The sequence below is a fragment of the Cherax quadricarinatus genome, chromosome 18 (genome assembly GCF_038502225.1).
Source record: "Cherax quadricarinatus isolate ZL_2023a chromosome 18, ASM3850222v1, whole genome shotgun sequence".
NCBI classification, from domain to species: domain Eukaryota; kingdom Metazoa; phylum Arthropoda; class Malacostraca; order Decapoda; family Parastacidae; genus Cherax; species Cherax quadricarinatus.
Window position 1 is genome coordinate 3429769 of NC_091309.1, and position 17152 is coordinate 3446920.

Genomic DNA, 17152 nt, shown 5'->3' on the forward strand with positions numbered 1-17152 from the left:
TTTATAAAGAAGACTCATTTTGTTGGATCTGACTTGAATGGGTCATGCACTGCCTGGGAAATGTGGGTGACCAGGTTTGGTTCAAGAAAAGGGAGGATAACTGCAATTTCTTGAATCAAGAATGGCAGCACAAAACCTGCAATTACTTACTCTGCAAGTTATGAAACCTTTAGCAGCACTGTATAACCCTACGAGTGTAGTGCTTAGTTATAATACAAAAACTTTAAAAATTTAAATAAAGTGCTTGCACGTTCAGTGTTTACAGCAGTGGAGACTGTGAGCTTATGCAAGGAAATGTGTTTTTATAAAAATACAGTACAGTCATACTCTGCCCTACATCATCCCCTCAAGGAAGGTTCCTTGATGTTGGTGAGGGGCTCTTGATTTAGGGAATTGGATCTGTGCTCCAGTTCCCCGAATTAAGCCTGGATGCCTTCCACATCCCCCCCCCCCAGGTGCTGTATAATCCTCCGGGTTTAGCGCTTCCCCCTTGATTATAATAATAATAATCTGCCCTACATCATCATTAATTGGTTCCAAGAGCTATGATGTGAACCGGACACAATTCTTAAAAATGCCTTATAATGACGGCAATGTAAAACTAGCATAAATAACTCGTGAAAGAATGTAACTATTATTAAACCTTAAAGAACACTAAAAACACATTTTAGTCATTTTTTCAAGAATAATGAACACAAATTATGATAGGTGACATTGCTGAGTAATGTAAAGTCAGACACAATGATGTTTACTGAACTGAAATTTACTCTAGAAAAGTGGCATAAAGGTGAATTTGGTGTAGGCCGAAATGACGTAAAGTGGGGTATAACTGTACTCTGGAATCTGACCAGGACAGGTTACAAGATGCAAGACTTGCAGTGTACAATGTTTGTGGGGAAGCATTAAAATCCCTAATAGCATTGTAACAATAAATGTGTAAGATTTATGAAGCACCTTGGGTATTTTTTTTTTTTTTTTTTTCAACAAGTCGGCCGTCTCCCACCGAGGCAGGGTGACCCAAAAAGAAAGAAAATCCCCAAAAAGAAAACACTTTCATTATCATTCAACACTTTCACCTCACTCACACGTAATCACTGTTTTTGCAGAGGTGCTCAGAACACAACAGTTTAGAAGCATATACGTATAAAGATACACAACATATCCCTCCAAACTGCTAATATCCCAAAACCCCTCCTTTAGAGTGCAGGCATTGTACTTCCCATTTCCAGGACTAGTCCGGCTATATAAAAATAACCGGTTTCCCTGAATCCCTTCACTAAATATTACCCTGCTCACACTCCAACAGATCGTCAAGTCCCAAATACCATTTGTCTCCATTCACTCCTATCGAACACGCTCATGCACGCCTGCTGGAAGTCCAAGCCCCTCGCCCACAAAACCTCCCTTCCAACCTTTTCGAGGACGACCCCTACCCCGCCTTCCTTCTACAGATTTAAATGCTCTCCATGTCATTCTACTTTGATCCATTCTCTCTAAATGACCAAACCACCTCAACAACCCCTCTTCAGCCCTCTGACTAATACTTTCATTAACTCCACACCTTCTAATTTCCACACTCTGAATTTTCTGCATAATATTTACACCACACATTGCCCTTAGACAGGACATCTCCATTGCCTCCAACCGCCTCCTCGCTGCTGCATTCACAACCCAAGCTTCACACCCATATAAGAGTGTTGGTACTACTATACTTATCTATGGAGGCAAAGAAGGGAATGTATATAACGTTTTTTGACTCCACATATACCTCAATGCACCACTCACCTTTTTTCCTTCATCAATTCTATGATTAACCTTATCCTTCATAAATCCATCCGCTGACACGTCAACTCCCAAGTATCTGAAAACATTCACTTCTTCCATACTCCTCCTCCCCAATTTGATATCCAATTTTTCTTTATCTAAATCATTTGATATCCTCATCACCTTATTCTTTTCTATGTTCACTTTCAACTTTCTACAGGTACACTCCAGGGAAGGAAGGGTCATTAAAGGGAGTGATTTGATGTTGAACTTTTGATCCAAGGTATTGGAACTGCCCACCCATTCAGTTCAAACCTGACTCAACACTATGACTTTGGTGGGTTTAGTGCATAGCTTGATTCTAATAATAATCAAACTTGACTACTATCCATTCCCCAAACACTGACCCCAATCAGCATAGTGCTTCACCATGATGAAGGGAAGGAGTGTTTCTAATTTCTTGTGCCACTAGTTCTACCACATTAAGGCATCTCAGGGGCCACAGTTAAAAAAGTTTGTTAATAATAGGATTCCATGATCATTGTAATACAAGTACATAAAGATTGCCCTGTAAAAAAAGAACTTACATAGTAAAACTATGCAGTGAGCAGGAAAACTGTGAATTATAAAAGTGTACTTGACTGTTGTGAGGGAAAGCCCAGTTGAAGATATTAAGAATTGTATAAAGTATAAAATGAATCAGTTTCCCACTCACCCCACAACAATATTTGTATGGGAATTAATATAAGTTTTAATTAACAAATGTTATACATCAAGATTACAAAGTTCCAAGTAAGGAGAATGTTGCTTGTCCTCAAGAAACTCTAGTTTAGTAAGCCCAATACAGTGGACCCTCGACCAACGATGGCATCGATTAACAATAAATCCGACTAGCGATACATTTTAACGCAAAAATTTTGCCTCGACTAGCGCTAAAAAACTCGACCAACGCTATTCGTTCCGTCTGAGACGCATCCACTTCTGGCCAGTGTTTACAAGCCAGCCAGCCACCACGGTCGCTTCCAAGCATACAATCGGAACATTTCATATTATCACAGCCTTTCTAGTGATTGCACCTGCAAAATAAGTCACCATGGGCCCTAAGAAAGCTTCTAGTGCCAACTCTACAGCAAAAAGGGTGAGAATTACTATGGATATGAAGAAAGAGATCATTGCTAAGTATGAAAGTGGAGTGCGTGTCTCCGAGCTGGCCAGGTTGTACACAAAACCCCAATCAACCATCGCTACTATTGTGGGCAAGAAAACGGCAATCAAGGAAGCTGTTCTTGCCAAAGGTGCAACTATGTTTTCGAAACTGAGATCGCAAGTACTCGAAGATGTTGAGAGACTGTTATTGGTGTGGATAAACGAAAAACAGATAGCAGGAGATAGCATCTCTCAAGCGATCATAAGTGAAAAGGCTAGGAAGTTGCAAGGCGATTTAATTAAAAAATGCCAGCAACTAGTGGTGATGTGAGTGAATTTAAGGCCAGCAAATGTTGGTTTGAGAGATTTAAAGGGAAGGGAAGTAACCCTGGAAAAGGACTTGCCACCTCAAGTCCTAATGGAAGGGGATTCCCCTTCTAAACACTAAGACCATCAACACTCCCCTCCTCCCATCCCATCAATCATCACCAGATCTTCAATAAAGGTAAGTGTCATGTAACTGTGCATGTCTTCAGTTTGTGTGTATTAAAATTAATATTTCATGTGGTAAAAATTTTTTTTGTTCACACTTTGGGGTGTCAGGAACGGATTAATTTGATTTCCATTATTTCTTATGGGAAAAATTAACTTGACTAACGATAATTTTGACTAACGATGAGCTCTCAGGAACTGATTAATAGCGTTAGTCGAGGGTCCACTGTATATAAATTACAAAGAATGGTGAAATATGATACTCTAGAACTTCCAAGAATATTGGATAAAAATGAGAAAGAAAAAACTGCTTTGGTACATGACAATACATTTTGCAATGAGCAATACAATTAATAAACAGATGGTTATAACTAAAACCAAAATTTTTAAAGGGGTGGACCAGTAAGCCAGCGGAAGGCCTCGGTCGGATGACCAAAAGCTCCAACGGCAGGTCATCACCTTAAGACCCCCGTCAGGAAACACTGTCCTATTTCCTAATGAACCTTACCTAACCTAAGCAATAAAATTGGCAATTGCCAAAATGTTGTACTCATCTAATTGTGGTTACAGGAGTAGATGTGATCAAGGAAAGCCTAATTTAACTTTGTATGACTATGGTTACTCTATTTTATCATAGATTCGTAATAGAATTATTTAGAAAAATCACAGGCTATATACAATAAACAGGTGTGAATCTCTTATTGCATATACAGTTTTCTAGTAAGTTGATTTAGGTACAGGTACACATAAGTACAATTATCATACATAGTGTAAATTACCTGGGATAACCCAAAAAAGTTAGGCAACATTTCCAATGTGGTCATTGAGAAATGTAGTTTCTGCCCCTATTTTAAGGATTGAATTATGCTTGATTGTTAGTGTTCAAATGACTTGTCACCTTAATGGCCCTCGTTCAGTTAAACTAACCTATATTAAACTATCCTGTATTATACTAACCTATATTAAACTAACCTATATTAAACTAACCTATATTAAACTAACCTATATTAAACTAACCTATATTAAACTAATCTATATTAAACTAACCTATATTAAACTAACCTTTATTAAACTAACCTATATTAAACTAACCTATATTAAACTAACCTATATTAAACTAACCTATATTAAACTAACCAATATTAAACTAATCTATATTAAACTAACCTATATTAAACTAACCTTTATTAAACTAACCTTTATTAAACTAACCTATATTAAACTAACCTATATTAAACTAACCTATATTAAACTAACCTATATTAAACTAACCTTTATTAAACTTTTATTAAACTAACCTTTATTAAACTAACCTATATTAAACTAACCTTTATTAAACTAACCTTTATTAAACTAACCTTTATTAAGCTAACATATTAAACTAACCTATATTAAACTAACCTATATTAAACTAACCTTTATTAAACTAACCTTTATTAAACTAACCTTTATTAAACTAACCTATATTAAACTAACCTTTATTAAACTAACCTATATTAAACTAACATATTAAACTAACCTACATTAAACTAACCCATCACTGGAGGGTCTTTTATGCTGCTGAGGGCTCTTAATCTAAGGAATTGGACCTGTCCTCCCTACGGGTTTAGTGCTTCCCCGTGAATGTAATAATAATTTCTAAAAACTAAAACGAATTATCATTAGTTTTAAGAGCAGTTTTGTGAAGAGTGATGGAAGATCGACTTTCATCATTCTCATTCACATTAAAGATGCAAATTAACATCTAAGGAATTTTAAGTACGCTTTCAATGTCATTTAAGAAAATAATAATCTGAGAGATATAATATATATTAACAATAGAGATATATGATGTATGGAGAGGCGGTGAAGTCGACGGTGTGTGCAGTTGTCAACACTAAGACAGTGGGTCATTATGGTAGGTCTTTCTTATGCTGTTTTTCTCGTATAATACAGGGAATTAAGGCTCATAACTATGTTATAAAATACTTGTATGCATATATGACTGCCTTCTGGTTGTTATTGAGAAGCGTAACATACAATAATTGGATTTTTTTTTCGATGGCTTGTTTTTATTTAGGTACAAGTTTACACAATTTTTGGATGGTTGTAATTGTCTTGTATAGTAATGTAAACGTAAATCACTCAGGATAACCCAGAAAAGTCGAAGCGACTAGGCTTTAAATAAAAGATGTAAGAACCCCAATGAAAATAAGTCACTGACTATGGGCTATCCTGATGGGTAATTTACCCATGTTATTATGTATGATAACTGTGTAACTGTATTTATGTGTACCTTTATCTAAATAAACTTATTTTGCTCTGATGTGCCTGTAGAAGCATATCCGAGGTCAGGTCAGGTTAGGTAATTTTTGTCAGGAAACAGAACAAGTGTTTTTCCTGACCTGGGTCTTAACCATATGATGACCCACAGCTGGAGCTTTTGGTCATCTGACTGAGGCCTTCCACTGGCTTACCTGTCCACCTCTCTAAAAATTTTGGTTGTGGCCCTGTGGCCTGGCTGGCAAAGCTGTTGCTTCACATACGGAGGGCCCGGGTTTAGTTCCCGACAGGGTAGAAAAATTTCAGTGCGTTTCCTTACACCTGTTGTCCTGTTCACCTAGCAGCAAATAGGTACCTGGGTGTTAGTGGACTGGTGTGGGTTGCATCCTGGGGGACAAGATTGAGACCCCCAATGGAAATAAGTCAGACAGTCCTCAATGACGCACTGACTTTCTTGGGTTATCCTGGGTGGCTAACTCTTCGGGGTTAAAAATCTGAACCAAATCTTATCTTAACCATTTTGCATAACCGAAGCCCTCTGGCCAAGGAGGAATTAAGTATACACAAATACAGTTATACAGATTGTCATACATAGCAGCATATGTATAAAGAACCTAGGATAACCCAAAAGAGTGACTTATTTCCATTGGGGTCCTTTATTTAGGAGGCTATATTTAGGTGCTGTATTAATATAGTAAGCACAGGTTTTGCTCTGACTTACAAGATGTTATAGATCAGTACAGCTGCACAATGGAGACTGAACAACTTGATATAAAAATCCATTAAGGTTGACTTTAATCCTTCTGGCAGGTCTAAAAGTTTCTTATAAATGGTTATAATCATTATGTACTCAAATGTAGTCTGTTGATGCATCAGATGTGCCAAAGCTTCAATATTAAAAAAAAAAAAAATAACAAATTTTATTTCTTTGCATAGGTTACAATGTGTGAATGCATATAAAGCATGTTGATGGGTACACTTGCATGCCAGGGCATTTTGAGGCATTTGACTGATGTTAGTGTCAGTACTGGTAAAAAATTAAGTACATGTATTGGCATCTGTGGGTATTAGCCATTTTTTTTCTGGTATTTGTATTGGTGAGTATCAAAAATTTGACGGTATTGGTACAAGTCAAAATTATAGTGCTGTATCTGTAACGGCAAAAATATTGGTATTGTCTCATTACTAGTTTACAGGGTGAGTGCACTGTAGGAACATAACAGAAATATTGTGAATGAGTTTTATCATTATTGGGTTATTCTAGGTTAATTTACACAGAAGTTTCTATAAAAAGCAATTGTATAAATTCTGGTGGGTATTGGCCTAAAATTTAGTATCAGTATTGGCTAATTTTAATAGTATCAATATGGGTGGATATCAGCAAATTTTTAATGGCATCTGTATTGGCCTAAAAGTGGGTATCCGTATTGCAGGCATTTTGGTATCATCCCATCCCTAGCAATAATAATGCACAGTATGTGCATTTGCTTTATAAACATTGCCAAATCACTTAAATGCATCTGTAGATGAAATGTAAAATTCAGTATTATTGTTTATGACTGACTAATGAAATATATATTGTATCAACACCATGAAAGTAATCACATTTTTTATTACTGTATTGCTATTCACCTTTACCATCATTACTGCCATCATCAGTATCAGTTCCATATAACTATTAATATTGAATATCTAAATATTTTTTCTTTCAAGATGCTGATATTTTTTTATTAACCTTAGAAGCCTACAAATGTGATTTATTCTATTGGGGTATTTTAGGTCCTTTCCAAGATTATGACCTGCAAACTCATAAGTGTCTTAGTAGGTGAACAGGGGCAACAGGTGTAAATCTTTCTTATAAGTCTCACCCAGACTGGGAATTGAACTCTGGTCCTATTGTTTGTGTGGTGAATGTTCAAACACTGAAGTCTGCCTCCAAAAACTTTTGACATTTTTATCATCCTTCATTGTCATTTGAATGCAAAATATCCCATAATACAGTGGACCCCCGCATAACGATATTATTTCAATCCAGAAGTCTGTTTGGGTGCCGTTATAGACCGAATTTGTTCCCATAAGAAATATTGTGAATTAGATTAGTCTGTTTCAGACCCCTAAAAATACACCTACAAAAGCACTTACAAAAATACACTTACATAATTGGTCGAGTTGGGAGCTGATCGTTATGCGGGGGTCCACTGTATGTTGTCTTACCCCACTTTTTGTATAAACTGAAAATTAACCCTAGGCTAATTACAGGACTTGGTTTTCTTTTTTTAGGGTCAGAGCCAGAGTAATAGTTCAGGGGGAGGTGGGCAGGGGGGAGATGACAAAAAAGACAAGAAGAAGAAATACGAGCCTCCAGTGCCCACCCGTGTTGGGAAGAAGAAGAGGAAGATGAAAGGACCAGATGCTGCTAACAAACTGCCTCTTGGTGAGTAGTAACATCAGTGACATGCACGTGAATGTTAAAAAAAACTTTGCTTATAAAAGTAATGTGTAGGTCATATTGGTCTTGGCTCCTAAGTAAAATAATGGATACTAAATTGATTTCAGGCTTTTAAATATAGGTTGAAAAAATTGCAGATACTGTAATTAGGTTTGACATTATAAAAAATTTTGTACACATTTCCTTATATAATTTGCAATTAGTCTTAGTACAGTATTAGTTTATTAGGAACTATAGGCAGTTGTACATTTATAATTTTTAACCCAACATATATACTGTGCATTTAATCCCTAATCACTGCCAAAACATTTGTGCATGTTACCCAAGTAGTAATAGCTTTTATATCTTTTTACTCATGTGCGAGTTAATTGTTCTACCATATTGTATTACTGCTACTACTACAACTACCACTAGTATTGCACCTCACTCTGAGCCTATATATACTGTCTGTGTCCATGTACTGTTTGTAACGGCTTGACAAAGCTCCTGGAGAGCGAAACGTTGCCACAATAAAATGTCACATTAGTTGCGCTTGTGTCCTTTTACTTTACATATTGTTGGTAATTCTACCAACATTATTACAGTAACACCACATACTCGTTGCCGCCTCAAGATGTTGAAACTTGAACGAATCAAGGACTACCTTCTGATGGAGGAGGAATTTATTCGTAACCAAGAAACTCTTAGGCCTCAAGAGGAGAAACAGGAGGCAAGTGATATAAAGTCTTGAGCTAGTTCTCTTAAGACTTTTAAACCAAACAATGGGTAAAATGCATATTGGAATTATAATTTGTATTTTCTGCAATTTTGTTAGACATTCTTATTGATATGAATTACAGTGGATCCCCGGTTAACGATATTTTTTCATTCCAGAAGTAAGTTCAGGTGCCAGTACTGACCGAATTTGTTCCCATAAGGAATATTGTGAAGTAGATTAGTCCATTTCAGACCCCCAAACATACACGTACAAACGCACTTACATAAATACACTTACATAATTGGTCGCATTGGGAGGTGATCGTTAAGTGGGGGTCCACTGTATTATTTCATTTAAACTGAGTGTTTTATGGCTATATACAGGGTGTTTCAAAAAATGGACCCAGTTTGAAATGAACACTGCACCACAATTACGGATTCAGTCTTGCTGAACTGCAGAACACAAAACACCTTGTGTTGTGGGATCGCCATCTTTCAAACGACTGGGGCTAGAGGCTGTTGGTACACTGGGGGAGGCATTTAGCAGTGGTCATTTGAAACTCTATGTTCCACCCTTTTTGAAACATCCTGTATTATTTACTTTTATCTTTGTTGAGAAACTATTTCTTTACACCATCACTTGCTAGAAAAGCAGCATATTATAAGTTGCATTTCAGAGAGACTTTTTTTTTTTTTTTTTTTTTTTTTAAATTTCAGGAGGAAAGAAGCAAGGTTGATGATTTGAGAGGGACTCCCATGAGTGTAGGAACCCTAGAAGAGATTATCGATGATAACCATGCCATCGTCTCAACAAGTGTGGGCTCAGAGCATTATGTCTCCATCCTGTCCTTTGTTGATAAAGATCAGCTTGAGCCTGGGTGCTCTGTGTTGCTAAACCATAAAGTAAGTACCATGTTGCAGTATAAGCATGTATATACCTGTGCCCAGTTTTGAGGGATCTGCAGTTGCAGCCTAGCCCTAGGCCAGTATAATCTTATTCCTGAGTAGGTTTTTATTGTCTCTAAAACTGTGCCATAGTTTATAGCTAATAAATAACAAATTTGGACTGCTGTACAGTACTATAGTGTGTACCAGTATACTAAAAATAAATTAAAACTATTTTTTACTGAAGTATCTAATTCTGCTTTAAGTATACTTTTGTAATATAATTCCAATTGAGAAGGAATACTAATTATTGGGTGAGTATTTTCAGTTTTTTAATACTTCAGTTTATTTACATCATTTAAAAAGAAACTAATACTTAAAAGAATGACAAATACAGATACTTGCAAACCAAAACTTAAATTTTTCTTGTTTTGGCAAAAATTTTAGCTGTGGCGAGTTCATCTCATCTGAAACTTTTTCTTGCATGGCAGACATTTTCACAATGGCAAGTTCATCTTATTTGTAAAATGTGTTTTCATATTCAGTTTTTCATAACTTTGTCTGTGCTCGGTTCCGAGAAAATACCTGAGAGGAAATGTGCAGCATAAGATCAAATGTCTCCAGTTTACATGTTAATGATTCAGTAGCATACAGTAGTGCAAAAATGTGTAAAAAAAATGGCACAGTGGGTTGAAAAATCTTAATTTGATAGTGCTATACTTTATGTACCCTACAAATTTTCTTGAGCATGCTGACTTAAGAAAGCTTATATAGAAAAATTGTCTTCTCAAGACAGAAAGAGGTTTCAATATCACATCCGGAACAAGTCACAATAAGCACAGATTGGAAATTAAAAATATGATGTTTTGGCTTATCCTGGATTATTCCCTTCAAGGGAGGTGCTGTGATGCTGGTAATTAGGTACCTACAGTATTTGTAATTACCTATTAGTAGCTACAGAAGCAGAGCTGTGCTTGTAGTGTCCTGTTTTCAATAACTTGTTCATCATGTAATGTTTTAAAGTTTCCAGTGTTTGAAGCATTTATTACATCCTCTTGTGAGTGTGGGGGAGGTACGTGAGGCATTACGTAGAATGAAAGGGGGTAAAGCAGCTGGAACTGATGGGATCATTACAGAAATGTTAAAAGCAAGGTGAGGATATAGTGTTGGAGTGGTTGGTATTTTTGTTTAATAAATGTGTGGAAGAGGGGAAGGTACCTAGGGATTGGCAGGGAGCATGGATAGTTCCTTTATATAAAGGGAAGGGGGACATTAGAGATTGTAAAGATTATAGGGGAACAAGTTTACTGAGTATACCAGGAAAAGTGTACCGTAGGGTTATTTTTGAAAGAATTAGAGGTAAGACAGAGAGTAGGATTGCAGATGAGCAAGGAGGCTTTAGAGTGGGTAGGGGATGTGTAGATCAAGTTTTTACATTGAAGCATATATGTGAACAGTATTTAGATGAAAGTAGGGAAGTTTTCATTGCATTTATGGATTTAGAAAAGGCATATGATTGAGTGGATAGGAGAGCAATGTGGCAGATGTTGCAAGTAGTATATGGAATAGGTAGTAAGTTTCTAAATGCTGTAAAGAGTTTTTATGAGGATAGTGAGGCTCAGGTTAGGGTGTGTAGGAGAGAGGGAGATTACTTCCTGATAAAAGTAGGTTTTAGACAGGGATGTGTAATGTCACCATGGTTGTTTAATATATTTATAGATGGGGTTGTAAAAGAAGTAAATGCTAAGGTGTTGGGGAGGGGGTGGGATTAAATTATGGGGAATCAAATACAAAATGGGAGTTGTGACAGTTACTTTTTGCTGATGATACTGTGCTTATGGGAGATTCTAAAACAAAGTTACGAAGGTTAGTGGACGAGTTTGGGAGGGTGTGTAAAGATAGAAAGTTGAAAGTGAACGTAGATAAGAGTAAGGTGATGAGGGTATCAAATGATTTACATAAAGAAAAATTGGATATCACATTGGAGAGAGGGAGTATGGAAGAAGTGAATGCTTTCAGATATTTGGGAGTTGACGTGTCAGCAGATAGGTTTATGAAGGATGAGGTTAACCATAGAATTAATGAAGGAAAAAGGTGAGTGGTGTGTTGAGGTATATGTGGAGACAAAAATGTCATCTATGGAGGCAAGGAAGAGAATGTATGAAAGTATAGTGGTACCAACACTCTTATGTGGGTGTGAAGCTTGGGTTGTAAATGCTGCAGCGAGGAGGCGGTTGGAGGCAGCGGAGATGTTCTGTTTAAGGGCAGTGTGTGGTGTAAATATTATGCAGAGAATTCGGAGTGTGGAAATTAGGGGAAGGTGTAGAGTTAATAAAAGTATTAGTCAGAGGGCAGAAGAGGGGTTGTTGAGGTGGTTTGGTCATTTAGAGAGAATGGATCAAAGTGGAATGACATGGAGAGCATATAAATCTGTAGACAATGGAAGGTGGAGTAGGGGTCATCCTCAAAAAGTTTGGAGGGAGGGCGTAAAGGAGGTTTTGTGGGCGAGGGGCTTGGACTTCCAGCAAGCATGCATGAGTGAGTGTGTTAGATATGAGTGAATGGAGACGAATGTTTTTTGAAACCTGATGAACTGTTGGAGTGTGAGCAGGGTAATATTTAGTGAAGGGATTCAGGGAAACCGGTTATTTTTATATAGCCAGACTTGAGTACTGGAAATGGGAAGTAGAATGCCTGCACTTTAAAGGAGGGGTTTGGGATATTGACAGTTTGGAGGGATATGTTATATTTCTTTATATATGCTTCTAAACTATTGTGTTCTGAGCACCTCTGCCAAAACAGTGATTATGAATGAGTGAGGTGAAAGTGTTGAATGATGAAAGTATTTTCTTGTTGGGTTACCCTGCCTTGGTGAGAGACAGCTGACGTTGATAAAAAAAATACCCTTCCTCTTGTGAAGAAAAATGTCCTAGTATCCCTTTAGCTTTACTTTATTCTCTGTTAACATTAGCCTTATGATATGGGAAATACTTTGGTAGTTTTTGTAAGGGTGCTTGTCTTGCAGTATTTACTTTAAAGTTTTGTAAATATTATTATGGTATTTTGTTGGTTTTTATTTTTGTAGACATGTAAAAAGAAGTTGCCAGAATTGTGTAGTATCTTATGAAATGCTATATGTTATTTGCCTGGGAGCAAGGACATGCATGTATTGTACAGTACTGTATATTTCTTCAAATTACGATTAGCCATGTTGGTAATATATCTGACATAATAACAAGAGTTGGGCTGTAGCAGTTCACTGTTCATTTTCTGCCTGAGCATGCAGTGATATGAATGTTCAGTAATCAAATTTAAAAAATAATTGTCACTTGGATCAAATTAAAATGTTATATGGATTTTGGAAAGTTTTCCAAATCATATAAGAAAATAATAACACTATAGGAAAGTTACTTAAAAAATTATGAATCAAGAATGAGATTAATTCTGCTTTATAGGTACATGCTGTTGTTGGAGTTTTGAGTGATGACACAGATCCTATGGTTACAGTCATGAAGCTAGAAAAGGCTCCTCAAGAAACATATGCAGATATTGGAGGTAAGTTTTTGTGCATGTATAGTATCACTGAGTTTTTTTTAGTGTTGGAAATTTTAGTGACCACTTGCTGGCAGTATATATACTATTCTATAATCTTTAGGCTTATACATACATAGTTCCCTGAATATTAATTTTTTTTTTGTTCACTTTTTTTTATATATATAAATTACACATGAAAAATTTTTTACCAGTGCATAATTTTGTTACTTTCACAGTGTGCTAATTTTTATCTCAAATTACTGATCCTAATTTAATAGGTCTCTGGTACTTCAGAAGTTGTAAATTTAACTAAAACAAAATTTACTCTAACATGCCTACTAAAACATATGGAGACTTCAGTGTGTATCCTGCTAATACACATCTTTGTACCTTATCTGTGTTAGCAATGTTTTCCATATGAATCTTGTATGGTGAAGATTTTGCAAAAAATAAATTGGCTAGGACTGTAAAGTATACTTTACATGAAAGGTAATTTTAAGACTAATTGAATTTTTGATAGGTTTGGATACACAAATTCAAGAGATAAAAGAATCTGTAGAACTTCCCCTCACTCACCCGGAATACTATGAGGAGATGGGTATCAAACCTCCCAAGGGAGTCATCCTTTATGGCCAGCCAGGCACTGGAAAGACACTCTTAGCCAAGGCTGTGGCTAACCAAACCAGTGCTACTTTTCTTAGGGTTGTAGGTTCTGAACTTATTCAAAAATATTTAGTAAGTATTTCCTTAATTCATTCATAAATAAACAATAAGAATTTGTAAATTTTTAGGTATCTTGAATAGTAATTATATTTTAGTTATGACTGCTACATTATCAAATGTTTTAACCTATGAAATGCAAAAATATTCTGGTCTGAGTATATTGATTAAAATACTTGACATTTAATGTATTGCTTCTCATATTTTACTACCATTATTCACTTTACTTAGGGTGATGGTCCCAAATTAGTTCGGGAGCTGTTCAGAGTTGCAGAAGAACATGCTCCTAGTATTGTTTTCATTGATGAGATTGATGCTATAGGGACTAAGAGATATGATTCCAATTCTGGTGGTGAGAGAGAGATTCAGCGTACCATGTTGGAGCTCTTGAACCAGCTTGATGGTTTTGATTCTCGAGGTGATGTCAAGGTACAGTACATTAATCAGCAATAAATGTATTTCCTAAATCCTCTTTATAAGGTTGTAATAAACTTTTTATAATTAAAAGTTTGTAATAGTTTAAATTTGAATCACAGCATACCTAAGGCTTATTATATTTGACTCTTTTTATAGGTAATCATGGCAACAAACCGTATTGAAACTTTAGATCCAGCTTTAATCCGGCCGGGTAGAATTGACAGAAAGATAGAGTTCCCACTGCCTGATGAGAAGACAAAGCGACGCATCTTCCAGATTCACACTTCACGCATGACATTAGCTGGAGATGTTAACCTAGATGAACTCATAATGGCCAAGGATGACTTGTCAGGAGCTGATATTAAGGTATGGTATATATACAGGAGCACTTTTACTAATTATTATGCTATTACATCTTTATAAATGAATTCAGGTTTTCTTATTCTTGTTCTGTATCTATATCACATGAACTATTTATGCCTCATGATGTGCAATTAGCAATGCCAGCTCCGTAATCATTCGGCAACGTGAGTTCGAATAAAATGTTTTTACAACCAACACTTTTATCCATGAAGGCAAAAGGGAAATGTGTCTAAATATATTGGTACCAGTGCTTACATGGGTATAAAGCATTGGTTTTAAATGTAGCAAAAAGGAGGCTGGAGGTCTTAGGGCAGTGTGTGGTGTGAATATTATGCAGAGAATTCATAGCTTGGAGATTAGAAGGAAGTGTAAGATTACTAAAAGTATTATCCCACAGGCTGAAGAGGGGTTGTTAAGGTGGTTTGGACATTTAGAGAGAATGGAACAAAATAGGATGACTTGGAGGACTTATAAATTTGTAATGGAGGGAAGGCCAGGTAGGGGCCATCCTAGGAAAAGTTGGAGGGAGGGAGGATACAGAAGGTTTTGTGTGAAGGGCTTACACATCCAGCAAGGGTATGTGAGTATGTTAGATAGGAATGAGTGTAGGCAAGTGGTTTTTATGACCATGTACTGTTTGAGTGTGAGCAAAGTAACATGAAAGAATTCAGGGAAACTGGTTAGCTGGATCTGAATGCTGGAGATGGGAAGTACAGTACTTGCACTCTGAAGGAAGGGTAAAAATATTTGCAGATTTGACCTTTAGTACTGGTTCCCCTCTGGCAAGACAGTGCTGGAGTAAATGATGGTGAAAGTGTTCCTTCTTTTATTTGGGTCACCCTGCCCTGGTGGGGAGATGGCAGTTTGTTAAAAAAAAAAAAAAATCAATATGCAATCTGTACATTTATCTGTAGGAAGTAGCAAAGCTTGTATAGAAATCTTTGTATTGTGCACTTCTAAAACATTTGTATTAAGCTGTTTAAACTTATGTTGTCTTTTTTTTATTTAAAATACAGGCAATTTGCACAGAGGCTGGATTGATGGCATTACGAGAACGACGAATGAAAGTCACCAGTGAGGACTTCAAGAAATCCAAAGAGAATGTTTTGTATAGAAAGAAGGAAGGAACACCAGAGGGATTATATCTTTAGGTATTCCTGAGAGGGTGGTCAGATAATCTTTCTCGGTTAATGTTTAATGTCTACTAAATTAAATAATATAGGTTTACCTCTTAGTGATTTTATATATTTTTAGTTCAGCATTGTATTAAAAACTTTATTGAACTAATTATATGCAACAAAATATGTTTTGAGGAATCATTTTTAGAAAATGAATGACAAATAAAATTGTGTTTAAAATTTTGTTTGAATTTATATCATTTTGTTTTTGAAACTTACTTCATTATAACCTTTTCCCTCAACAAATAGGATGGATAACAGGGAATATATCAAAACTTAAAAATCTTTCACAGAGGCTTCAAACACCCATTTATCATATTGTTAAATTCCATACAAATTAAGTGCTCTATTTGTGACTAATAATAACACATTTCATAGTATACATAGTTGGTCTTCTTGCATGTGTACATTTATGCTCTTCATACACTTAGCTTTTCTAAATAGTTGCACAGTATTTGAACTGCTTTTTATAAGTCTATTAGAAAAACACTGGTAGTGTAACATGGTTAAATCAGTTGAAAGACTGAGAGTATGGTTAAATGTATTTAGTGCAAAGACATTTTATCTCTTCAGGTAAAGTACTTTGATGCTTGTAAAGGACTCTTGATTCTAGAATTTGAAGGTGTTACTACCCTTTTTCCCTGCTCTTCCTATTTCCCAGGCAGTGTATAACCTCTTATGGATTTAGTGGTTCTTATGAATGTAATTTACATTTTAACTTCTCTGTTAACTTTTTTTTTTTTTTTCAACAAGTCGGCCGTCTCCCACCGAGGCAGGGTGACCCAAAAAAAGAAAGAAAATCCCCAAAAAGAAAATACTTTCATTATCATTCAACACTTTCACCACACTCACACATTATCACTGTTTTTGCAGAGGTGCTCAGAATACAACAGTTTAGAAGCATATACGTATAAAGATACATAACATATCCCTCCAAACTGCCAATATCCCAAACCCCTCCTTTAAAGTGCAGGCATTGTACTTCCCATTTCCAGGACTCAAGTCCGACTATATGAAAATAACCGGTTTCCCTGAATCCCTTCACTAAATATTACCCTGCTCACGCTCCAACAGATCGTTGTTAACTTACATTATCTAATTTGGTAATTTAACACCAGTATAAGTATGATAACTGACCACATTTCTCATCCTTTTCTGTTAGAGATTTTGGTATTTTGACAAATTATGAGTACATGTGAGGCTGATATCTTTCCTCGATAATGTATGGATAGTTAACTAAGTTATG

At 36.0% G+C, this 17152-nt stretch overlaps 1 protein-coding gene across 1 annotated transcript; it reads left to right on the top strand.

The window, feature by feature from the left end:
- The first annotated feature begins 5161 nt into the window (after window positions 1-5161).
- Rpt2 (26S proteasome regulatory subunit Rpt2) lies at window positions 5162-16086 on the top strand. The gene is made up of 9 exons (XM_053777460.2): window positions 5162-5299; window positions 7945-8098; window positions 8698-8822; window positions 9527-9712; window positions 13150-13249; window positions 13749-13963; window positions 14180-14377; window positions 14522-14731; window positions 15745-16086. The coding sequence occupies exons 1-9, from the start codon at window positions 5297-5299 to the stop codon at window positions 15877-15879; spliced, it is 1326 nt and encodes a 441-aa protein (XP_053633435.1). The 5' UTR covers window positions 5162-5296; the 3' UTR covers window positions 15880-16086.
- Window positions 16087-17152: the final 1066 nt, after the last annotated feature.

Coding starts and splice junctions, on each gene's coding strand:
- Rpt2 (XM_053777460.2), top strand. Junction 14,378..14,521: donor ATTCTCGAGGTGATGTCAAG/GTACAGTACATT, acceptor CTCTTTTTATAG/GTAATCATGGCAACAAACCG. Junction 14,732..15,744: donor TGTCAGGAGCTGATATTAAG/GTATGGTATATA, acceptor TTTAAAATACAG/GCAATTTGCACAGAGGCTGG.